Source organism: Scardinius erythrophthalmus, assembly GCF_964197995.2.
Source record: "Scardinius erythrophthalmus genome assembly, chromosome: 6".
Lineage (NCBI taxonomy): Eukaryota > Metazoa > Chordata > Actinopteri > Cypriniformes > Leuciscidae > Scardinius > Scardinius erythrophthalmus.
The window spans coordinates 2,439,711-2,466,685 of NC_138226.1; the positions used below are offsets into that span (position 1 = coordinate 2,439,711).

Genomic DNA, 26,975 nt, shown 5'->3' on the forward strand with positions numbered 1-26,975 from the left:
ATCATATTAGAGTGATTTCTGAAGGATCATGTGACACTGAAGACTGGAGTAATGATGCTGAACATTCAGCTTTGATCACAGGAATAAATTACACTTTACTACATATATTCACATAGAAAACAGCTGATTTACATTGGAATAATATTTTACAATATCACTGTTCTTACGGTATGTACGATCAAATAAATGCAGCAGAAGAGAATTCTTTCAAAAATATTCTTAATTATTCTCAAAATTCTTAATTATTCCAAACTTTTGACCGGTAGAGTGTGTGTGTGTGTGTGTGTGTGTGTATATATATATATATATATATATATATATATATATATACACACACACACACACACACACACACACATAATTTGAATGAATTTTCAGCATTTGTATATTTATTACATGGCTAATTATTACATGGCTTCCGTCCGTGACGGAACGGACTATTTTCTTTAGCGGAAGCAATACAATTGTTTTTAAATCAATAAACTCCTTTTTAAATCTTTATTTTGTGTCAAATTATTGATCCATTTGATATGTAAGGGATAATGTAGAGCGAGGCGGTTATTATAGCGAATACAACCCCGACAGGCTGATCAGCTGACGCGAAGCGGAGGGGTCTTGAATCAGCCTGAACTTCCTGAAGGCTTTGTTATTCGCTATAATAACCGCCTCGCTCTACATTATCCCGCTTATTACATGGCTACCTACCAAATAAATCAATAATTTGACACAAAATATTGATTTAAAAAGGAGTTTATTAATTTAAAAACGATTGTATTGCTTCCTCTAAAGAAAATAGTCCGTTCCGTCTCTACGGTTAGAATCCTGCGTCCATAGCAACGCTCTGTTTTTCATGGCAACGGTGTGTTATACTTAGCAGCGGTCTGATATCAAGAAATAACACACTGCATTCTACATTAGAATTCAACCAAGCCATGTAATAAATATATATAGCAGCTTGAGTAACAAAAGAAAGAAAGGAGGATTCCTTCATTCCACTGTGGTTTTCTGGGAATCTTCCTCTGCGCTGCTGTTCACTCTCTCCTGTGTTTCCCGTGTCGGGTCATCGGTGTGTGTGTGCTCGTTCTCCTGTGTTTCCCGTGTCGGGTCATCGGTGTGTGTGTGCTCGTCCTCCTTCTGTGTGATGATGAAGAGGTTCCTCATGGAGTCGGACACCTCCTCTCTCAGCTCGTCCTCCGAATCCTCAAAGTTCCTGATGGGAAGCAGACGTCAGTCATGGCATCTCAAACATCTCTCTCTCTCTGTGTGTGTGTGTGTGTGTGTGTGATGGGTAGGTTTAGGGGTCGGTTAGTGTGTGTGTGTATGTGATGGTTAGGTTTAGGGGTCAGTTAGTGTGTGTGTGTGTGTGTGTGTGTGTGTGTGTGTGTGTGTATGTGTGTTAGAGGTGTAAAGTCCAGGGGTCAGAAAGTAAAAGTCCTGCCATGTTTATTCCACTCATGAACTCATCCAGCTGATTTCACTCATTAGTTCTCCTGGCTGAAAAACTGTGCTAATTAGCAAATCCAGGTGATTGGAACAAAATACTGAGGAGGACTTTTACTTTCTGAACCTGGCCTTTACACCTCTGTATATATGCGTGTGTGTGTGATGGGTAGGTTTAGTGTAAGGAGTCTATGGAGAGTGCCCACAAAGATAGTGAACCAGACGTGTGTGTGTGTGTGTGTCACTTACGTGTCCTCATCATCTGATCGAGGTTCTAGACGCTCTTCATCATCACACTCATCATGCTCTTCATCTATCAGATGCTTCTCATCTGATGACATCAGTGTCTCTGTGTGAACAACACACACATCACATCACTGAACCCATTTCAGTCGCAGTGGTTGTTCATGTGTGAGATCAGTGTGAGATCATGTGTGAGATCATGTGTAAGATCAGTGTGTGAGATCAGTGTGAGAGTGTCTGAGTCTCAGCAGAACTGCAGTAGTGTTTACCCGTGAGCTGTGCTTGAGCGAGAGCGTTCAGGAGCGTCTCTGGCAAACGCTTCGTCCAGTGCTTTCTGTGTCCTTCCTCCTGCTCCTCTGAAACTACATCACCACATCAAACCAGCAGATCATGAGCATTGTTTTCATAATGTACATTATAATGCATTGTCTTTTCACAAATAATTGTAACCAAAGTTAAAATGCATTATTATATTTCCAGATTCCTTGTTACATTTGAAATTGGTTGTTTGTCACATGATTTAATGCATTATACTTTCTAAAGGTGTAACAGTGAATTTATCAATATTATAACGGTGGTTACAAAATAAAGTACATAATAAATGCATTAAAAATACTTTTTATAATGCATTATATACAGTATAAAGGCTTTAAAGCAACACCATGTAGTTTTTCAACCTTCATAATATATTTCCAAGACCCTTGTGATGGTACATCAACTTACAATAGGTTGAATGACACGTCTGCCGTAGCCTGACGGGGTCTGTATCGCTTTTACTGGCACTACGGAACTTCTGGGTTCGGGTAGTAACCCCAGCACAAAAAGAACTACAAAATTCGACTGCTTTACGGCATACCTCAAGTATATTGCTTGCATACTATCTCTAGTTTTTCGAATTTGTTGTCTGCCTGGCCAGGGGTGTAGCCATCATTTCAAAAGTGAGGGGGACAGAATGCCCAGCGTTATACTAGTTGTTGTTATTTTATTTTTTGCAGACCTTTGTTGACAAGTTTTTGCTTAATTGGCTTAATATGCTATTTATGTTTAAAGCAATAAAATAGAATGAAAGAAAGAAAGATGTTCTGTACTTTACACTGCACATAGCCTAGTATTGTATATTGTAGGTTGTTTACATATTTCAAATAGTTTTTTGTGTAGGCTACGTCAAACTTCAAGCTTTTAAAACTACTTCAAACTTTCTGGTTAGGCTTTTCAAGACAACTTAAAGTTTGTCTACAAACTTTTTAATCTAATTGTAAAGCGTTACCGAATTAAATATGGTAAACATCATGTAGGCTACACATGTTACAAGCTGCATGATTCAAGCAGATATAGTGGCTGTTAATGCATGAAAATCCAAATTCAGCATTAACAATCACCATCTTTATTCTAATTTGAAGGGCTTTGATAACATATCTGTGAAAATAAAAGACATTACGAATAAAAAAAGACTGAAAATAAGCGCACGTTTGTGCGGGTAGAGAATATTTTAAATTTCCAACAAAATTTGTACTTGTTAATTATTTAACTTGAGAAATAGGCAGAGTTATTCATCATTGTGCAACACAATTCGGATACCACATGACAACTTGCAGTGCTTGACTTTTTCGTGAAAAAGAGTTTTTTGCTGTTTTGAACTCATTGCGACCTCTATGAAAATGATGGATCCAGCGCGGGCGCGAGCATGGGCGTGTCGTGACGCATGAGTGACTGATTACCATGGAAACGTGAAAGTCACGTATAGACTATCTTGACTCTTTGAATTTTAAATCTGGATGTACACACATTGGCCCGCGAAAACGTCAACTTGTCGTGGACACACTTGCCCTACGAAAAAGTGTGGGGGACGAATTTACATTTTATAAAAACCCATGAAATGATATTCATATGACATGCTGAAATATATGCCACTGTACCTGGGATGAAGACATTTCACACACAACGCATACAGTCTGCCCAAGACGTGAGAACTCCTCCTGCAGAGTTCGGGGATATCGGCTCGTCCCCTGGTGTTACCAGGACAGATTTTACGACAGTAGTAGAAGACAATACTGTTTCCCAACTGTAGGGGGAGCCCGAGAGCAAAACTTACATGGTGTTGCTTTAAGTAGAGTGTTACCACAGTTTTAATTAAATCATCCTAAGAAACTGATATATCTCATCGTGTGTGTGTGAGTGTGTGTAACCTGTCTGAGTGTCACTGATACTCTCTGTCGTCACATCCATGCGCTTGAGAGCGTTCAGCAAGTGAGTGAGTGTGTGTGTACTTGTACAACTATCTTTGTGAGGACCAGTTTGAGTTTTAGACCATTGGAGTGAGGACAAAGAGAGTAAAGTGAGGACATTTTGGCCGGTCCTCAGTCTCTGAGAGCCTTTAAAGGCCAGTTTGAGGGTCAAGACTTGGTTTTAGGGATAAGGTTATAATGAGGTCAAGGGTCGGTTTAGGGTCAGGGTAAGTGGCTAGAGATTGCATTGTGTCAATGAATGTCCTCATAAAGATAGATGTACAAGAGTGTGTGTGTGTGTGTGTGTGTGTGTGTGTGTGTGAGAGTGTGTGTCACCTGTCTGAGTGTCACTGATACTCTCTGTCGTCACGTCCATGCGCTCAAGAGCGTTCAGTAAAGTATCAGCGGCATCTCGACACCATCCGGCTCTCTTCTTCTGCTCCTCTTCCTCTGAGTCGTGTGGACCGTTGAGGAGGTTTTCTCCATGCTCAAACGTCAGTGTGTCGTTCAGGGGCTTGTCCTGTCACACACACACACACACACACCGTCATGCTTATATCCTGCCTGATCAATATTAGGTAGGTAGGTAGGTAAGAAGGTAAAGTTAGGTAGGTAAAGTTAGGAAAGTAGGTCTCTTGTTTAGAAGGTAAAGTTATATTGTAACACACAAGTAACACTGAGTGTGTGAGAGTCAGTTCACCTGTGGCTCCTCGTCTTCCTCATCAGTCTTCATCTCTGTGTGCTCTTCATCACTCAGCTTGATCTCAAACGTGATTCCTCTCTGAAACACATGCGTGTCGGAGCGGTCAAACATGAGTGTGTGTCTCGTCAGCATGTGTTTTGTGTGTGTGTTTGTACCTGCTGCTCTTTCCCACGTGTGTGTGTGTCTCTGTTCTTCCTCAGTAAGTCTGTTCCTCTGTCCTGAGAACATCACACTCATCATCAGTTCATCAGCGTCACAGGATCTCCACGTCTGATTTTATTATCATACGCATCACAAATGTTTTTTTCTCCCAACAGTAATTTCATTTCTGTATAAATCATCTCTGGATTTATTTTCATGAACTGATTTCAAAGTGGCTTTAAAAATCGAAATGCTGTTGAGTGGCTGTAAAAGAAAAACACTACATTTTTATGAAACATCTGGTGTTTTTTTTTAGAAGTTGAACAGAGAATTTTTCATTTCTGGCAAAAGATCATTAGACATTTTCTGCTCTTCAACTTCTGATAGGAGAAACAACGGTGTACACTGATGTACTGTATTATATATGCAATATCTATTTATGAATAAATGAAGTAAATTAGCATTTTTATATATTGATATTTTAATATATTTAATATATACAACAATATAGTTTTATGAATATATTGTAAAAATGTAATGTTTATATTTTAATAATTTTATATATTAAATATATACAATTATAAATATATAAATATATTTTATATTAACAAATATATTCATAAAAAAAATATATACATATATATATATATATAAAAAATGTTTATATAAGTTTTTTAAATTCATGAATACATTTATACTTTCTATATCTATTTCTCTCTCTCTCTCTCTATATATATATGTATATATATATATATATATATGTATATGTATATTTATATATAATATTAATAGAAATAGAAGTTATTTTTTATGCGTTGGGTCAGAGGTCACTCTATGACCGGAATTAGACCGGCCGTTACAGAAAGCCAGTGATTATAGTTTATAAAGTTATAAATATGGATATTTTTCTTACAGAATCGCATGGCTTCGCTTCAGAAGGCCTTTACTAACCCTAGAGTCGTACGGATTACTTTTATGAAGGATAGATGCGCTTTTTTGGGCTTCAAATTTTCTCCAGCCATTCACTCCCATTATAAAGCTTGGAAGAGCCAAGGATATTTTTTAATATAACTTTAATATAGGCTAAATGAAAAAATATTCATCTGAAAGAAGAAAGTCATGAACACCTAGGATGACTTGAGAGTGAGTAAATCATGGGCTAACTCTCACACGTGTTTGATTCATCAACGTCCAGAACCAAGAACACGTACCTCGACCTCTGCTCTCATTCTCATCTCTCTGACATCATGATGATACTGCTCTCTGATTCGCTGGAGCTGCTTCAGGTACTCCTGCAACACACACACACAGAGGCCTTCAGCATACTGAGGTGTCGTTATCTAACGATCATGAATAGGAGTGTGACGACAGTGACCTCCTGTCCCTGCAGTTTCCCGCTCTGAGGCTGTTTTCTCCCATGATGCTCTTGTGCGTTGGGCGGCCGACACTCTTCATCTGCAGTGGACGGTCTGAGACCCTGAACACCAGAAATGATCAATGATTTCACTGTACATCAGATCTGTTCAATATTACTGAAATACATGAATATCAGATAAATACAGCTGTAAATTACAGCACACATGCACACATATTTAAAGATGTTATGAAAGCAAAATTATGGACGCTTGTGTCCGTCACAGAATAAAACATTTTAAAAGATAATTGCGACTTTTTATCTCACTATTGCGAGTTTACATCTCGTAATTCTGACTTTACATCTCGCAATTCTGACTTTATATCTCGTAATTCTTCTGACTATATCTCGCAATTCTGACTATATCTCGTAATTCTGACTTTATATCTCGCAATTCTGACTTTATATCTCGTAATTCTGACTTTATATCTCGCAATTCTGACTTTATATCTCGTAATTCTGACTTTATATCTCGCAATTCTGACTTTATATCTCGTAATTCTGACTTTATATCTCGTAATTCTGACTTTATATCTCGCAATTCTGACTTTATATCTCGTTATTCTGACTTTATATCGCGTAATTCTGACTTTATATCATGCAATTCTGACTTTATATCTCACAATTCTGACTTTATATCATGCAATTCTGACTTTATATCTCACAATTGTGACTTTATATCTCGCAATTGTGACTTTATATCTCGCAATTCTGACTTTACATCTCGCAATTCTGACTTTATTTCACACAATTCTGACTTTAAATCTCGCAATTCTGACTTTATATCTCGCAATTCTGACTTTATTTCACACAATTCTGACTTTAAATCTCGCAATTCTGACTTTATATCTCACAATTCTGACTTTATATCTCACAATTCTGACTTTATTTCACACAATTCTGACTTTATATCTCACAATTCTGACTTTATATCACACAATTCTGACTTTATATCTCGCAATTCTGACTTTACATCTCGCAATTCTGACTTTATTTCACACAATTCTGACTTTATATCTCGCAATTCTGACTTTATATCTCACAATTCTGACTTTACATCTCGCAATTCTGACTTTATATCTCGCAATTCTGACTTTATATCTCGCAATTCTGACTTTATATCTCACAATTCTGACTTTATATCTCGCAATTCTGACTTTATATCTCGTAATTCTGACTTTATAACACGCAATTCTGACTATATATCTCACAATTCTGACTTTATATCTCGCAATTCTGACTTTACATCTCGCAATTCTGACTTTATTTCACACAATTCTGACTTTATATCTTGCAATTCTGACTTTATATCTCACAATTCTGACTTTATATCTCACAATTCTGACTTTACATCTCGCAATTCTGACTTTATTTCACACAATTCTGACTTTATATCTCACAATTCTGACTTTATATCTCACAATTCTGACTTTATATCTCGCAATTCTGACTTTATATCTCGCAATTCTGACTTTATATCTCGTAATTCTGACTTTATATCTCGTAATTCTGACTTTACATCTCGCAATTCTGACTTTATTTCACACAATTCTGACTTTATATCTTGCAATTCTGACTTTATATCTCACAATTCTGACTTTATATCTCACAATTCTGACTTTATATCTCGCAATTCTGACTTTATATCTCGCAATTCTGACTTTATATCTCGTAATTCTGACTTTATAACACGCAATTCTGACTATATATCTCGCAGTTCTGACTTTATTTCACACAATTCTGACTTTATATCTCACAATTCTGACTTTATATCTCACAATTCTGACTTTATATCTCGCAATTCTGACTTTATATCTCGCAATTCTGACTTTATATCTCGTAATTCTGACTTTATAACACGCAATTCTGACTATATATCTCGCAATTCTGACTTTATTTCACACAATTCTGACTTTATATCTCGCAATTCTGACTTTATATCTCACAATTCGGACTTTATATCTCGCAATTCTGACTTTATATCTCACAATTCGGACTTTATATCTCGCAATTCTGACTATATCTCACAGTTCTGACTTTATATCTCGCAATTCTGACTTTATATCTCGTAATTCTGACTTTATATCTCGCAATTCTGACTTTATAATACGCAATTCTGACTATATCTCGCAATTCTGACTTTATATCTCGTAATTCTGACTTTATAACACGCAATTCTGACTATATATCTCGCAGTTCTGACTTTATTTCACACAATTCTGACTTTATATCTCACAATTCTGACTTTATATCTCACAATTCTGACTTTATATCTCGCAATTCTGACTTTATATCTCGCAATTCTGACTTTATATCTCGTAATTCTGACTTTATAACACGCAATTCTGACTATATATCTCGCAATTCTGACTTTATTTCACACAATTCTGACTTTATATCTCGCAATTCTGACTTTATATCTCACAATTCTGACTTTATATCTCACAATTCTGACTTTATATCTCGCAATTCTGACTTTATAATACGCAATTCTGACTATATCTCGCAATTCTGACTATATCTCGCAGTTCTGACTTTATATCTCGCAATTCTGACTTTATATCTCGCAATTCTGACTTTATATCATGCAATTCTGACTTTATATCTCGCAATTCTGACTTTATATCATGCAATTCTGACTTTATATCTCGCAATTCTGACTTTATATCATGCAATTCTGACTTTATATCATGCAATTCTGACTTTATATCTCGCAATTCTGACTTTATATCATGCAATTCTGACTTTATATCTCACAATTCTGACTTTATATCTCGCAATTCTGACTTTATAACACACAATTCTGACTTTATATCTCACAATTCTGACTTTATATCTCGCAATTGTGACTCTATATCTCGCAATTCTGACTTTACATCTCGCAATTCTGACTTTATATCTCGCAATTCTGACTTTATTTCACACAATTCTGACTTTATAACACGCAATTCTGACTTTATATCTCGTAATTCTGACTTTATATCTCGCAATTCTGACTTTATATCTCGCAATTCTGACTTTATATCTCGTAATTCTGACTTTATATCATGCAATTGTGAGAAAAAAAGTCGCAATTACCTTTTTCTTCATTCTGTGGCAGAAACAAGTTTCCATACAGAATAGACCCAAAATGCCCAGTGCATGAAAAAGCAAAGGTTTGTCTGTAGTGAATGATAACTTGTGTTCAGTGACACTCACCAGTTGTTTCTGAGCTCTGAGTTTATACTGATGGGCTTCACGTCTCCTCTGAAGATACTCGTCTCTTGCCCTAGCGACACTGAAAACACACACACACACACACACACACACACACACACACACACACACACACACACAGTTGTTTCAGAGAATATAAAGACATTAGTTTCTTTTCTTTACAGTAAGGTCACAGATGAATCGATAAGAGCTCCAGTAAAGAGGATTTGGTTTCAAGTGTCTCACAGTTTGTAGGGCTCCAGTGACTCCTCCACCGGTTCCTGACGTTCCTGACGTTCCTGACGCTCGACCGGCCCGTTCCACCGTCGCTCATGATCAACACAAGGTTTAAACACAATCGGGTTTTCAAACACAGCAGGAAATCGAGGCTTTATTTCCTGAGAGACGGAGGAGAGACACAAAAACATTTATTTTATTAATTCAGTATATCTTCATTAGACTCTGAGAGTGCGCATTCATTTATTTTCATCTCATCTAATAGGCTATCATGTCTCTTAAAGGGCTCGTGTTCTGCTTTTCTGCATGTTCATCTCTCTTTAGTGTGTATTGTTGCTGTTTGAGCATGAAAAAGTTCTTCTCTATATCAGTGTCAGTGTTTCTGAACTCCTGAAACGCCTCCATTGTAGTCTTGAGATTCTTCCGGGAACGAACACGTCACAATATTCCTCATTATAATAATTCATACGCAGAATAAAGGGGCGGAGCCTGGTTGAGTTAGTTAGTAGTGTGTTAAACTGGCGGTTATGGTAATTAGGGGCGTAATTTTGGGACATTTCCCAAACACACTCGAAGCGCTCAACCAATCACAACACACTGCTCCAGCCGACCAATCAGAGCACAGTGTGCTTTTCAGAAGGAGGGGCTTCATAGAGACAGGAACTAAACAGAGCGTTACTGACAGACTGGGAAGAGAGGAGCCGCAACAATGGAGATTATGAGGAAAATAATGTGTTTTTTAAATATTGAATTATGAAAGCCTATTTTAGTATAGCCTAAAAACAAAATCAAGACTATATAAATGGGTACAATAGGTTCCCTTGCAGTCACATGACTCACAGCACTAGTAATGTGAAGCTCAAAGATCAAACAATGTCAATGTCTTTATATGAAAACTCACTAGTGCTTTGGCTCTGTTGTGTCTCTGCTCGGGTCTCTGTGGTGGTTTGATGACAGGAGGTCTCAGGACGGGTTTATATCCCACCGGATCTTTAGAAATGCCAGATAAACCAGGATACACTTCAGGACACCAGACAACACATTCTGCTTCATTTACTGTATGTTGTAGTCTACACACACATACATACACACACACACACACACACACACACACACACACACACACACACACACACACACACACACACACACACACACACAAACATACTCACACACACTCACTCACTCACGCACACACACACACACACACACACACACACACACACACACACACACACACACACACACACACCTGTGTTGTTTGTGGCTTTAGGTGCCGCTGGTGTGTGTCCGTGAAGAACTGTGTGACTAAACTCATCCTCCAGCAACTGACATGAAATGGAAAAGAAAGTGCAGCTTTATAACACACTTCATATTTTAAAAAGTTTTAGTAAATATCTGTAGGTCAATATTGCAGTGCATGAATTGTTATATTGGTGCATATAAATGAAAATGATATAAATATATATATTTAATGATGATTTGAAACAATAAATGAAAAAATGATTAAACATGAAATATTTAATGATTAATTGAAACGATGAATGAAAAAAAAAATCAAATATGAACCATGAAAATGATTAAATATGAAATATGCAATGATTAATTGAAATCAGTAATATAAATAGGATTACATATGAAATATTGGTGAATATAAATGAAAAAGAGTACATATGAAATATTTAATGATTCATTGAAATGACTAATGATTTTTTTTTTTTTTTTTTAGCTGGATCATCCAACCCTAGTGTCTAGTTCAAGTGTTTTTAGCTTTAGTAAATTAAATTAAATTAAATTAAATTCACATTTATTTGTATAGCGCTTTTCACAATACACATCATTTCAAAGCAGCTTTACAGAAAGTGCATGAGTCCACATTACAGTTTAGAGTGATCTGTTATCAGACTGTCTGAGTTATGTATTTCAGAAATGTACATATACAAATCACAGTTAGCTAAAAATGTATTAATTTAAACAATGTAATAATTTAATGCTTCAATGAGCTCATTGAAGTAATGAATACTTGTTTGTTAACAAATGATTATGACATTTAGAAAATGTAGCATTGGTGCTTGTTGATTGAGAGTTTGCGTAAACTGCCGGGTGTTGTCGTACCTGTGTGTCGAGGTGTTTGCTGATCTGAGCCTGCAGTAATGGGCGTCTGAGGAGTGTGTTCGCTGATGGCCGGTCTCGAGGACTGACCTTGAACAGCTGGTTCAGCAGAAGTCGAAGTTCATCACTGTATCGCTGAGACACTGGATTATAGCGCCCCCTACAGATCCTCAACACCAGCTGCTTTAAATTACTGCCCTCAAACTGGGACACACACACACACACACACACACACACACACACACACACACACACACACACATCTGTCACATGTTTCAGACACAAAGTTTTTATTATTATTCTAGTTTTTATTACTATTTTTAAGCAGTTTTATTTTGTATTTTTTTCATTTAAATGTTTATTTTGTAGTTAAAAAACATGTCTATTTAGTTTTCCTTTTGTTATTTAAGTACATCAAGCTAAACTAAATTAAAATTAGACATTTTTCCTTGGAAAATAACTAAAATATTTTTTTTTTTTACATTTTTGTTGCAATTAATATTTTATTTTATTTTAAGTAACAAAAATGTTTTTGTTTTTTTTATGGTTTTAGTCAACTTTAATAACCCTGGTGAGCAGGTAATGTGTACAAGAACAATCTCATGATAATATTTCACCCCAAAATCAGAATAAAATTATATTTTACATTAAAATGTTTTTTGATTAGACTATTTTAGACTATAAATACACTTTGCACTGTAATATTATTTTCACACATTCACACAAACTCAACTGAGAATCTGTCAAACAACTTATTAAACATACTAATATATGTGGTAATAAACCCATAAGACTTTCGTTCATCTTTGAAACACATTTTTAATGACACCTGAGAGATTTCGGTCTCTCCATTGACAGTTTGTTCACCCAAAACTCTGATGCTTCAAAACATTCATAAAGAGATCGTAAAATAAATCCATATGAATGCAACACTGACCGAAACGCTGGCGCTGAACTTTGTGTGTCGGTCAAAAATGACCAAAATGAATTTTTTTATTTCAATGAAAATAATGTACAATATTTTAGTTTGATAATGTTTTTTTATTTAATATTTTGTATTTTTAGGGTATTTTATGGTCCTAAATTATATTTACGCTGTATTTATAATCCATTTATTCACTTTTTGAGCACCTGAAAATTTAATTTCCAACTTAAACTGTCATAAATCTTGAAGTTCGGTCTCTTTTCAAAGACGACACTTAGCAGATTATTGCTGAAGTGAAATAAGTTTTAAAAAGTGAACTTAAAAAAAGTTACAGAATTTTTTGTTTATTGTTATGAAAGATGTGCAAAAATACTATTTTAAACTTTTATATGAAATATATATTTTCAAAAACATGTTTTACTCTAAAATTGTAAATCTAAACAAGTTGTGTTAAAAATGTGAGGTTGATATCTTTGGTGATGATCATAGTGATGGGATTCATTCCACGTTAAACAGAAACCATATGTTCTTCTGGTAAAGCAGTTTTTTTGGTTAGTAACATAAAACATAAAAAACAAATAATAAATAAATAATAATAATTGCGACTTTTTTGCGACTCATATTAGTTATGAGTTAACATCTCGCAATTCTGACTTTATTTTTGACTTTATAACACACAATTGCGACTTTATTTCTCACAATTCTGACTTCATATCTCGCAATTATATATTATTATATCTCGCTATATCGCAATTGTGAGAAAAAAAAGTCAGAATTGTGAGATAAAAAGTCGCAATTATTATTATTAATTTATTATTCAGTGGCGGAAACAAGCATCCATACTCTCTCTCCTATGTATTCATATTATGATAAATTTAATAATAAATCTCTTGGCAAAATAACAGGTGTCTGGTCCTGTGAATTAAACAACAGGGGAAAAGCATACATAAATCTGCATGTACTCACTGGATGTCTCAGTGTGCAGAGCTCATAGAGGACACAGCCCAGAGACCAGATGTCCCTGCAGAACACACGAGTTCAGGAAGACCAATCACACACAGAACCACAGATGAAGATGAAGATGAAGAGCTGAACACACAGATGCTCTACCTACGTCTTGTTGTTGTACGGCCTGTTCTCGCAGATCTCTGGAGAGAGATAGTACGGCGTCCCGACGCAGGTTCTGGCGAGATCCATGGTGCTGCCCAACACACACATCCAGACGAACATCAGCGCAGGAGAAATTACACACACCGCCAAAGAAATCAACATCAGACTCACTTGTTCAACATCCGTGCGATGCCAAAATCTCCCAGTTTGACTTTCAGTCCTCCTTGAGTGAGAAAGATGTTCTAGAGCACAGGATCAAACACACGAGACGCCGGGTTCACTGACATCATCAGATGCTCACATCCTAACTCATTACAAGTAACGAGTTATGTAATCAGATTACTTTTTCAAGTAACTAGTGAAGTAACGCATTACTTTTAAAATTTACAACAAAATATCTGAGTTACTTTTTCAAATAAGAATAGTTCAAATAGTTACTTTGTTTTCCCATTTATTGACTGACAGCCCCAATGTTGAGACAAATCGAAGTGCAGAGGCGTTGTGTGTGTGTGTGTGTGTGTGTGTGTGTGTGTGTGTGTGTGTGTGTGTGTGTGTGTGTGTGTGTGAGAACATGATGGTTATTGTAGTTCTAGACTAAATGTGAGCGTGCATTTACTCATCTCACTTGCACAAGAAAGATTCAGTATTCCTCAAAATGAATAAAATCAGTGAAATGCAGAATCTGTGCAAACCTCCAATAACTAAATCTGTTAAATAAAACATACATTTTTATGCATTTAATCTCACTTTATTGACCAAATGTGACTCTGGATCACGTCACCAGTCTCGAGTCGCACGGGTTTATCTGTGGCAATATCCAACAATACATTGTATGGGTCAAAATTATCCATTTTTCTTTTATGCCAAAAATCATTAAGATATTAAGTAAAGATCATGTTCCATGAAGATATTTAGTAAATTTCCTACTGTAAATATATAAAACATGTATTTTTGTGAGTGAATGCAGCACAATCGCCAACATAAATGAACAACTTTAAAGGAGATTTTCTCAATGTTTCGATTTTATTGCACCCTCAGATTCCAGATTTACAATAGTAGTATCTCGACCAAATATTGTCCTACCATAACAAACCACACATCAATGGAAAGCTTATTTATTCAGCTTCCAGATGATGTATAAATCTCAATTAAACAAAAATTACCCATAAGACTGGTTTTGTGGTCCAGGGTCACAAATGTACTTGCTTCTGACCTTCGATTATTCATTTAAGTCATAAGCAAAAATGACTAAAGATTTTTTAGCTGAGCCTGGCCACTCCCTATTAAGTCCTATTGTACCGAATTGTGGTTGTAATTCCACCAGAGCTCCACTGGGGGCGATCGCCCAAGAGTGCAGAATGAATGGGAGTCTATGGGGCTAGACGGCTAAATTAGTCTCTTTCACCCGATTGCCGTTGAGAAATCTCAGATTTGATTGTAGGTTTTGCAACATGGGTTATAGGTCGAAAGTTGAATGAACGAGTACTTATGTCCTTTCGATTTCTTACAGGTTGAGTTGTTGTTGCCCATAACACGCTAGCATTCTGCTAATGAACGCTGATGAAGGACTGATTACGACCAGAGATACCGCTTGATGGCATCGTGGCATCCGAAGCAGGACCAGAAACAAACAAAACAGAAACTCTTCTAGCACGTGTGTTTGCCTGTGTCGGCTGTGTTGTGTGTTTGCCTGTGTCAGCTGTGTTGTGTGTTTGCCTGTGTCGGCTGTGTTGTGTGTTTACCTGTGTCAGCTGTGTTGTGTGTTTGCCTGTGTCGGCTGTGTTGTGTGTTTACCTGTGTCGGCTGTGTTGTGTGTTTGCCTGTGTCAGCTGTGTTGTGTGTTTACCTGTGTCAGCTGTGTTGTGTGTTTGCCTGTGTCGGCTGTGTTGTGTGTTTGCCTGTGTCAGCTGTGTTGTGTGTTTGCCTGTGTCAGCTGTGTTGTGTGTTTCCCTGTGTCAGCTGTGTTGTGTGTTTACCTGTGTCGGCTGTGTTGTGTGTTTGCCTGTGTCAGCTGTGTTGTGTGTTTGCCTGTGTCAGCTGTGTTGTGTGTTTACCTGTGTCAGCTGTGTTGTGTGTTTGCCTGTGTCAGCTGTGTTGTGAGTTTGCCTGTGTCAGCTGTGTTGTGTTTGCCTGTGTCAGCTGTGTTGTGTGTTTGCCTGTGTCAGCTGTGTTGTGTGTTTACCTGTGTCAGCTGTGTTGTGTGTTTACCTGTGTCAGCTGTGTTGTTGTGTGTTTCCCTGTGTCAGCTGTGTCGTGTGTTTACCTGTGTCAGCTGTGTTGTGTGTTTACCTGTGTCAGCTGTGTTGTGTTTACCTGTGTCAGCTGTGTTGTGTGTTTACCTGTGTCAGCTGTGTTGTGTTTACCTGTGTCAGCTGTGTTGTGTGTTTACCTGTGTCAGCTGTGTTGTGTTTACCTGTGTCAGCTGTGTTGTGTGTTTACCTGTGTCAGCTGTGTTGTGTGTTTGCCTGTGTCAGCTGTGTTGTGAGTTTGCCTGTGTCAGCTGTGTTGTGTTTGCCTGTGTCAGCTGTGTTGTGTGTTTGCCTGTGTCAGCTGTGTTGTGTGTTTACCTGTGTCAGCTGTGTTGTGTGTTTACCTGTGTCAGCTGTGTTGTTGTGTGTTTCCCTGTGTCAGCTGTGTCGTGTGTTTACCTGTGTCAGCTGTGTTGTGTGTTTACCTGTGTCAGCTGTGTTGTGTTTACCTGTGTCAGCTGTGTTGTGTTTACCTGTGTCAGCTGTGTCGTGTGTTTGCCTGTGTCAGCTGTGTCGTGTGTTTGCCTGTGTCAGCTGTGTTGTGTGTTTGCCTGTGTCAGCTGTGTTGTTGTGTGTTTGCCTGTGTCAGCTGTGTTGTGTGTTTGCCTGTGTCAGCTGTGTTGTGTGTTTGCCTGTGTCAGCTGTGTTGTTGTGTGTTTGCCTGTGTCAGCTGTGTTGCTGTGTGTTTACCTGTGTCAGCTGTGTTGTGTGTTTGCCTGTGTCAGCTGTGTTGTGTGTTTACCTGTGTCAGCTGTGTTGTGTGTTTGCCTGTGTCAGCTGTGTTGTGTGTTTACCTGTGTCAGCTGTGTTGTGTGTTTGCCTGTGTCAGCTGTGTTGTTGTGTGTTTGCCTGTGTCAGCTGTGTTGTGTGTTTGCCTGTGTCAGCTGTGTTGTTGTGTGTTTGCCTGTGTCAGCTGTGTTGTTGTGTGTTTACCTGTGTCAGCTGTGTTGTGTGTTTGCCTGTGTCAGCTGTGTTGTGTGTTTACCTGTGTCAGCTGTGTTGTGTGTTTGCCTGTGTCAGCTGTGTTGTTGTGTGTTTGCCTGTGTCAGCTGTGTTGTTGTGTGTTTACCTGTGTCAGCTGTGTTGTGTGTTTGCCTGTGTCAGCTGTGTTGTGTGTTTGCCTGTGTCAGCTGTGTTGTTGTGTGTTTGCCTGTGTCAGCTGTGTTGTTGTGTGTTTGCCTGTGTCAGCTGTGTTGTGTGTTTGCCTGTGTCAGCTGTGTTGTTGTGTGTTTGCCTGTGTCAGCTGTGTTGTGTGTTTGCCTGTGTCGGCTGTGTTGTGTGTTTGCCTGTGTCCGCTGTGTTGTCGATGCCTCGAGAGAAAAGAAAGTGCAGAGCGTGAACGCACCAAAGTGACTGAAGGATTGCCGTAAAGCAGTATCTCTGGTCGTACGATGTGTGTGACGTCATTGACATTTTAAAAGACTTTTTAAAGCAAATAAGTGACTCTAAAAAATCTAACACCCAGCAATGTGTAATTTTCTCCTTTCGAATACAACATTCAAATTACTAGACAAAAAATTATATCCTGAGTAAAGTGGATTTTGAGGGGTATAGCGCCATAGACCTCCATTCATTCTGCACTCGTCCTGTGAGCGCTCTCATGTGGAGCCAGAGTGGAACTGCAACCAGTTCAGAAGCCGGAAGTTTCCTGAGAGTGGAAGTTCTCCCCGTATTAGACATTCTCTGGTGTTAAACTCTCTTCTCTGCATCTTCTTCTTCTGTTCTCCAGAATAACAGCGGCTGAAAGGTTCGTTTGAGCGGCGCCCTCTACTGAACACGCGTGAATCTGCATTTCCTTCAGTCTGAGGATTATTATTTCACTTTTGGTGTGAAAGGGTCTTTACATGTGCCCAAAAATATAACTTTTTATGCCCAGTCGAGGTGGAAAAAAAGTAACGCAAAAGTAACGTAACGCATTATTTTTCTAAAAAAAGTAACTAAGTAACGCAATATTGTAATGCATTACTTTTCAAAGTAACTTTCCCCAACACTGGTCACGTGTGTCTAACAGTACCTGAGCTTTAATGTCTCTGTGCAGAACCTTCCTGTCATGGATGTGCTTCAGTCCCAGACAGATCTGAACAAACCAGTCCACAATCTGAAACACACACCAACACACTGAGAGCCAGATTTACGAAACAGGACAAATTGCCGTGAGTGAAATCCCCATAAAAGCGCAGACAGGAGTGAAAAGTTCTGCTCAAATTAAAGAACAGACACAGCCGGATCATTTCCATAATGACCAACACATTCTACCGAGAGCAGCGCAGAGTAGCGTCTGGTTTAAGACTGAAACGTCCTCGGCGTTGTGGAGAGCGCAGACAGCGGCGCGACATGTGAACGGCCGCTAATGGATCCGCGCGTCAGGTCTTAAAGTGACAGCAGCCTAATAAACCTGCAGCCAAATTATGAGCTAATATTAAAAATATCTATATGGCAGTTTGGTTACACTTTATTTTAAGGTAGTCAGTAGGTGCGTTTCCATTAAAGATTTGCGCAAAACTTTTGCGATTTTTTCTAAATATCGATAAAAAAACTATTGCGAAATGACGGCGTTTCCATTAACCGATGTTATGCGACTAAAACGTAATTTTCTCCTCTCGCGATCAGTCATTCCAAAAATCATGGCGACGGTCGTTGGTAAGTTTATATATATCACAGCCACCGCACTGGCCATTATTATTATTAATCGAAGGAGACGTATGTGTTTTATCCAAGCATTAATGGCAAGGAAAGACCCTTATACTGTGAGCGGCTCATATGAGGTGTTTCTGGGTGTTTCTCACTCATTTCTGCTGCGAGGTCTTGATTGTGGCATTTATTTGAGGTTTAGAATCCAGTATTCCTGTAATTCTTTTGTCTTATATGAATTTAATAAAGAACTCTGTCTCGTCTTCTGTCCAAACACACCGCGTCGTCTACGTCAGGTGACCTGTAAATGCGCAAAAACTGTTTCCATTGCAGCTTTGCGAAATATTTGTTTTTCGCATTGCCTGAAAAACCTCCTCATGCGAGCGTAAAAACTTTTTTGCGATAAATGGGAGTTTTTGCGAAATTGACGCGTTTCTAGAGGGCATATTTTCAATTCGCAATTTCAATTTGCGCAATTTGAAGGGTAATGGAAATGCGGCTACTGTTACAGTGTAATTATATATTTAAGTACTGTGTAATATTAAGCAACTACATGTACTTACTATAGGGTTAGGGTTTGGTTGAGGGCTATTTGCATGTAATTATGCATAATTTACTGTTATTACTATGGTAAGTACATGTAACATATGTAACAAGGACACTGTAAAATAAAGTGTTACCGGCGGTTTTTCCTCATGGTATCGATGTGTAAATTGTGGCCTGTGAAAATGCAGATTGGTAACTTTGGACAAGCACTCGCCACAGTCTCAGGTGAGCGGAGAAGTGTGTGTGAAGTGTGTGTGAAGCCCTGACCTGCTGCTCTGTGAAGGGCTTTCCTCTCTGCATCCTGATCCTGTTCATCAGATCACCGGCGTCACAGTATTCCATCAGGATGTAGAGGTTATTCCTGTCTGGATCGCACACACACACACACACACACACACACACACACACACACACACACACACACACACACACACACACACACACACACACACACACACACACACACACACAACACATCAGTGTGTGTTCATATCCAGCAGGAGGGTGTTGAAATTTAAACGAATCTCCCAGCTAACATTTCCATTAAGTTATAAAAACATTTTTTCTGAATGAACGTTCAAAACATCCGTGTGTTTTCTTGGTTACATGAATGTTAAGCAAACATTCCATTTTAGAATTTTGCAAACATTATGAGAACGTTACTTTGGAACAAACGTTCTTTTAATGTTACTGGAAGACCGTTTGTTCAGAAGACTGGGTTAAAAAGGCTGTTTAAATAAGGCTACTGTGTTTAAACTCATCTATATCACACACACTGTGAGGAATACATCAGGACAGACGCAGCGCACTGACCGTAGAAGGATCTATAAAACGCCACGATGTTTGGATGTCTCATTCTGGAGAGAAGAATCACTTCCTTTCTGGAGGCGTCCTTATCCCGGGCAGACAACTGAGACACACACACACACACACACACACACACACACACACACAACTGAGATAGAGACACACACACACAACTGAGATAGAGACACACACACACACACACACACACACACACACACACACACACACACACACACACACACACACACACACACACACACACACACACACACACACACAACTGAGACAGACACACACACACACACACACAGTTTCTCCTGTTCTCTATTCCCAGATCCCATAAATCCAGAGCTCATCCCACATCATTCTAGTATTAAAAGATACGTTATAACAGCTTTAAGAGTTGAAAAGCATTATGAAATTTTAAAGAAAGTGAAGACTTCTGAAATGTACATGTGTAAAAGCTGATCCAGATCTTACCCCCTTTTAATATTTGACATTTTTCTCTATAACAACTAAATTAGCAAATGTTTCTATATATGAAGAGTTCAGATGCAAAAGCCTCTAAGTGCCATCTGAAATTTTCTTCTAGAATGATCATTTTTATGAAGCTCATATATTTAAGTTCAGTTATTTCAGGTAACTGAATAATAGGTAATTTTCATTGCAATTTAAAGGCACAATATGTAACTTTTTTGCTTTAAAAATAGCAAAAATCACTATATCTATGTTATATATTTTTTTTAGTTGTGTACTTACATTATCCCGACTGTTTCCAACAACTTTCAAACCAGGAGAAATTTGTAATTTAATTTGAGAAACGTCCCGTTTCTTTATTTCCGTTTCGTCGCCGTCAATGGCGTCATATCCGCGTTGTCCCTGGTTTCCGCTCGTGCTGCCATGGTAACCAGAGCTATGAACCAGAGCCCTCTGATAGTAAACAAAGTGACAGACGTGGACAAATGTGTAGTTCGCAATGTCTGTTTGCACGCTGTTGTTGTTTCGTTCAAACATTATGGACCATGGCAAGCAGACTTTGGATAAAAAAGGAGAACTAAAACGAGAATCAATATCAGCGCGGTGTTTTCGAGATGCCGAGAGCTCCCATAGACATATAAACGAGAGCTCCACGTCCGAGACTTCGACCGCTCCTACATGTACTTTATTAAACAGGTGAGCACATTTACATAAAACTAATCAATGTTATATAGTTCAACAATGATAAAATGTTAGAATATGATCTGTATGTTATTCTAATGTTGATCTAGTTTACTGCTAGTCTCATACAGACAAACTAACACATAAATTTCAACACATTTAAATGCAGTTTAGTGTGCTAGTGTAATGTTAGACCAAGTGAAACAGCGCTGCGTTACCTCACAAGTTTAATTTGTCTAATAAACTGACCTTTGAGTAGTAATTCTGCGTGTAGTTCGGTAGAATGAAATGTCCGTATTCCTTTTATATCCGCGGGACTCGAGTCGCGTGTGGAGCTGATAGCTGTCTCTTAGCAATCCCGAACTGCTTTATATCACAGTCATGATAAAAACATCGATGTATTCAGTCATCCATAAACATTATTAGATCGGTCGGCTTGACGTTAAGGACAAGATCCATAATTCTTAGCAAATGTTGCGTCATCAATCTACGCCTTTGTTATTATAAAGAGGTTAGCGACCCCAAGCGGCGAAAAATGCCATAGGCTTACTGTACGTTTAAGTGAATTTACTGAACTTAAATATACGAGCTTCATAAAAATGATCATTCTAGAAGAAAATTTCAGATTGCACTAGAGGCTTTTGCATCTGAACTCTTCATATTTCCTTTAATAACTCATTTTGTTTGATTCATCATCATCCTGCACATGCTAAACTTATATCTATACTGTATGTTGCTGTTTAAAAGTAAATCCACACTGTTTCTCCATGTTCCCAAATGTCATGCATTTAGCAAAGCGACTTATAGCAAATCGTCAAAGACAAACGTCAAACTTTTTCTCCAAAATCTGAAAAAATTCCATATGAATGTTGAACAATTGGTCATGATCGGATTCAATCCAAGCTTATTAAATCTCCAGCACACAGTCACAAATTATTAAATTTTTTTTTTTTATTTTTTTTTTATGTCAAGCAGTCAGAAGTGTCTCCCTTCGGGTCTAACTTTAACTTTACCTGTCTCAGGTGAATCTCTTTGATGACGTATAGCAGCTCATCGTCTCCGTGTCGGTGTTTGACCAGAAGCGCGCTCCCGAACGCGCCTTGACCGACCTGTCGAATAACCTCATAATGATCCATAAACCCCGAGGATTATGATGATGATGATGATGATGATGATCTTCAGCCGGTTCAGACAGTAAGAAGGCGCGTGAACATGAGCGCCGCGTCACCATGGCAACGCGTCAACAACAGCGTCACTCCGCAGAGTTTCGGGAATCCGTGTGGAAATATTCTCACCAAAACACAAACGAAGAGCATCAAAAGTGTGCTCGGCTCTTGTGTGAACAGGAACAGAACTACAAATGGATTTCGTGAAAATAAAACAATTTGCAAGGACAGGCTTGATCGCAACTGACAGGGCAGAGAGTGAAGCATTCTGGGATTTCTATCGCCATCGATTCATTCGCATTTTCTCGTGAAGTATAAACACTGACTGTCTATTTACATTAATAGATCTATATATGTATCTATATAAAATATTTATATCAGTGGATATAAACTCTCAATTGTGAGAAAAGATTCAGAATTGATAGAAAAAAGTAGCAGTTACCCAGCAAACAGAACGTTCCCCTAACGTTCCCATATGCGTTTTGGGGAACCTCTGTAGAGACTGTATTTTATAACCGAAAGAGAACCTTCCCAGAACGTTCCTTACAGGTTATTCTTAGATTTTAATTTATAACATAAAGTGAAACATCCCAGAACGTTCCTTACAGCTTTTTATAGATTTTATTCTATAACCTAAAGAGAACCTTCCCAGAACGCAGTAAGTTAACTGTTAAGTGAAATACACAAAATAAAGCAATAATCTTGAAGCTGCTTTGAAACCACAGGCTATTTAAAGCATTATGGAATGTAGAACTCTGAAATGTTATGAAAATAAATAAAATACAAAACCTGAGCCTCATTCTGCATTTGACACTTTTCTTTATCGATCTACTGTATCTGTTGTACTCGAAGTGACCATGAAATTAAAACTGACCAATTTTATTTATTTTGGTACACTGCAGTTTATATATATATATATATATATATATATATATATATATATATATATATATATATATATATATATATATATATATATATATATATATATATATATATATATATAAATTGAAATCGTTTATAAAAAATATATTTCATGGTGACTTCATGGTAGTTGTGTGTGGAGTTCAATCAAGGTTCTGTCATTCCTGATGTCGACACAAGATGGCGCTGCACACTAACACTAGTGTCCTGATGAGACCAGGGGCTGTAGCCCAAATCACCACTCGTTCACCATTCCCTACATCACTCCACTAATAGCCTACTAGATGAATGGTTGGATGAAAATGAGGACAATGCGTACCACCTACGTCATTCAGATCCAGCCTTTGCGCTGTTTTCAGGCCTAAAAATTCAGATGACGTCAACTTGGGTCGCCATTCAAAACGATCATCATCCTTATATTGTAATCATTACGAGCAAAAGTTGCAATTGCTGAATAAACACATTCCCTGCGTCTGCTTATCCCAGTACATGATGTTAACAGCGCCATACAAATAGAATCGATTTGAAAACGCTCATTTTATTGTTATTGAGGTGCATTATGGGATTGATCATGTGTGCTTGATTATGTCCCCTACGGTTTTGGACACCATTACATATGGCTGTGTCCTCAAATAGTGCCCTAGATAAGGGTATAGGAGTTTATTTCCAAGTTTCTGATAACATCTGGTCAAACTCTGACTGTCTGAGACACATGTGTATTCTATATGTCCCATAACTGGTGATCATGACTCTCATTAATCTGCTTTATGTTGCTTTTACAAGTTTATTATCTGGGCTGTGAATTATATTCTTTAGTTGAGCAAAATAAAAGTACTTTTTTGATGAGGTTGTTGTTTTCAGGTCCTCTACTTCTGTTGACTGGAATTTCAAATCCCATGTCTTGAAAATGTGCATTCGGTGTTTTTGCACAGATACCAGATCACAAGTCGGTAATCAGCTGATTGAAACATGGAAAAACTGTGTTTTAAAATGAAGTGAGGTCTACAATACCTGGAGTCCTCCATCCGTTTACTCATCTGGGTTTCTGCAGGTTGTGTGAAGGTAAATTTAAAGTTCCCCATAGTTTCATCCATTAAAACTCATCTTTGATCACCAAAACTTCATATTTATACATTTTTTCCTTGAAAAAAAATGTCTTCATGCCTTAAAATATCTTGAATGGAACTCGACACCCTTGCCTCATTTAGGATTCGCGGGTCTGTGAATATGCAAATGAGCCCCGCCTCCACTCACTCACTCACTCACTCACTCAGAGATCCACTGGTTGACGATCACACGTTGATCTGATTGGTTACAAGGTAGTGTGTGACGTCAGAAACACCAGCGATTTCAAAGCGTGTTTTTGAGACTGTCTTTGGTTCACTGCAGTTTTAAGGAGGAAATACTCAGCAATGCTGTCGACTTATGAATTTACACATGCTTTGTCTTAAAGCAGATTAAAAACACCACATAGACACATTAACAACATTAAAAGATGGATTTTCAACACAGAAGGACTTTTTATAGACCTTTTTAAGACCAAGTAAAGAAAATTTAAGGAATATTTTGAAGGGAAATCAGTCCATCAATGTATTCTCTAAATGTAAAAGTCTAGGGAGCAACACTTCCAAAAGATATCTAAAAAAATTAAATTTATTTAAACAAAAAAAAAGTTTGAATCTCCAGAATACGAAATCACTTCACCTGTACCTTCTGCAAAAAAAGGTGATGTTCTTCCTCTGTAGTTTTGTCTTGTTTTCCAGTGCAAATGTCTAAAGATTCTTAAATCAAAATTTATTTACTGGAGATTCAATATGACATAAAATATGATGTCTTTATTTCTGTGAAACTGATCAAAAAGAACTGAGTTTATGATTAAAACCAGAACAAATGTCTTACAGTGGAAATTCAAAGGGTTTTCACAACTCATTGACACATTCGTTCTTGTTTCAGTCATAAACTCACATAATTGTATTAAAACTTTATTTTCCATTTAAATACATCTTGATTTAAAGATTTTTTTGCAATGCATGTAACATTCAATGCCATGACTTTATGAATTTAATGAATTTAGACCTTTTTAATTTGTGTAAGGGCAAATCAAGACTTTATAAGACCCGCAGTAACCCTGGAAAAGTCTATTTCTCACAGTTTAGAGCCTTTCAAAAATGTAAAAGTCTGGTCAAACTACTATCACTGTTATGAAAAATTAGTGATTTAAATGTTGTTGTTTTTACTCAGAATACATGCATCAAGTCTGCAGTTTTTGCACTCGATGCAAACACATTTTTAATTCACTCTTAAACTCGTTGTTCTTTGATTTGATGTAATTCCAGTTCTGCGTATCATGAACCTGTTTCACATTTCTGAGATTCTCAGAAGTCGTCATAGTTGGGAAAACTTGGTGAACAGGAGATGACAGCAAACATTATTTTTGAGTATAAAAGCATTTCTATGAGTTTCCTAAAGAGGAAAAAAAAATAGAGAGATTGATTATGTTCGTTGGAAAAATGACAAATTTGCCGTCAGCCGTTGCGTTAGAAACAGAGCAGTGTGACCCAGTTCTGTGCAAATCAATGCCAAGGTAAAATAAGACAAATGTGCAATAAAAAATGTACTTTTGTGGAAAGAAACACGTCATTACAGTGTGTGAAGAGGTCCATTATCTGATTCTGGTTGTTTTAAAGGGGTGGTATAATGCCCTTTTCATAAGATGTAAAATAAGTCTCTGATGTCCCCAGAGTGTGTGTGTGGAGTTTTAGCTCAAAATACCCCACAGATATTTTTATATAGCATGTTAAAATTGTAACCTTTTGTGTCTGTCCCTTTAAAGGCAAATGAGCTGCTGCTCCCGGCACAGGGGGCGGAGCTTCAACAGCTCGTGTCCTTTTACCTCACACACACATGCACTGGAGATTTCATAAACTTTTAGCCTTTTATGTTCAAACCGGAGTCAGACAATGATGGAGAGACTCAAGAAGAAGTGACAACATGTAGAAGCAACAGGACATTTCTGAATGGTTAGTTGATGAGTTTATGTAGCTGATGTGTAGTTATCTTCTAGTCATTGATTAGCATATTCTGTCTTGATAATCTATAAATCGTGTTCAGGGGGCGGGGTTTATGTAAATTTTAGGGTTGGTGATGTCACTAACCCGGGAGGAATGTGGTGTAGTCTCTACCAGCCGTTTGTTGTAGTCCTTAAAAAGCGATTTCTTTAAAAGCAAATATCTCCCTTTGCTCTGAACTTTGAGCGTTGTAACTTTGCAGATGTTGTTTATGCTCAAACAGCAACATTACACACTAACTAAAGTTAGAAAAGTCAAATCATAATCAACCACTCCTTTAAGTGTCCCTTAGCCGTGTCTTTATGAAGCACTTCACTGTTTTTATAATAAGAACACTGCATTATTGCACACTTCTCCCAGCAGTGGAATGAAACAGGACTGGATGATGAAACTGGAGGCTTTTTCTGATAAAAACATCAATTACTGCTGAATAAACAGAAGCTCAAAGCCGAGCGAGATTGTGCTTTATATCCTCACACGGCTGAGCTCTCCAGATGTTGATTTAATTACACGTTAATAATCTCGCCGGCACTGAGCCATTTGGCACACACACCCGTACCGGACAGAAAAGAGCGTTGTTCATATGAGGATAAAGCCGTCCATTACGGATTCCAGCACTTCTTGTTCCCTCGGGCTCAATAAGGACGCCGGCAGGTGTGGGGATTTTTCTTTTTCGGCAAA

The 26,975-nt window shown here is 37.8% G+C and overlaps 1 protein-coding gene across 1 annotated transcript; it reads right to left on the reverse strand.

Moving 5' to 3' along the window:
- Nucleotides 1-987: 987 nt before the first annotated feature.
- On the reverse strand, nucleotides 988-22,272 carry LOC308692500 (serine/threonine-protein kinase Nek5; the record flags this gene model as incomplete). Its single annotated transcript, XM_081368552.1, has 20 exons — nucleotides 988-1,210; nucleotides 1,690-1,789; nucleotides 1,953-2,045; nucleotides 4,245-4,428; nucleotides 4,609-4,689; nucleotides 4,767-4,829; nucleotides 5,964-6,044; nucleotides 6,128-6,229; nucleotides 9,365-9,443; nucleotides 9,608-9,759; nucleotides 10,500-10,588; nucleotides 10,851-10,926; nucleotides 11,714-11,914; nucleotides 13,602-13,656; nucleotides 13,750-13,836; nucleotides 13,917-13,987; nucleotides 18,009-18,092; nucleotides 19,439-19,532; nucleotides 19,981-20,081; nucleotides 22,150-22,272. The coding sequence occupies 20 exons, from the start codon at nucleotides 22,270-22,272 to the stop codon at nucleotides 988-990; spliced, it is 2,139 nt and encodes a 712-aa protein (XP_081224678.1).
- Between the last annotated feature and the right edge of the window lie 4,703 nt (nucleotides 22,273-26,975).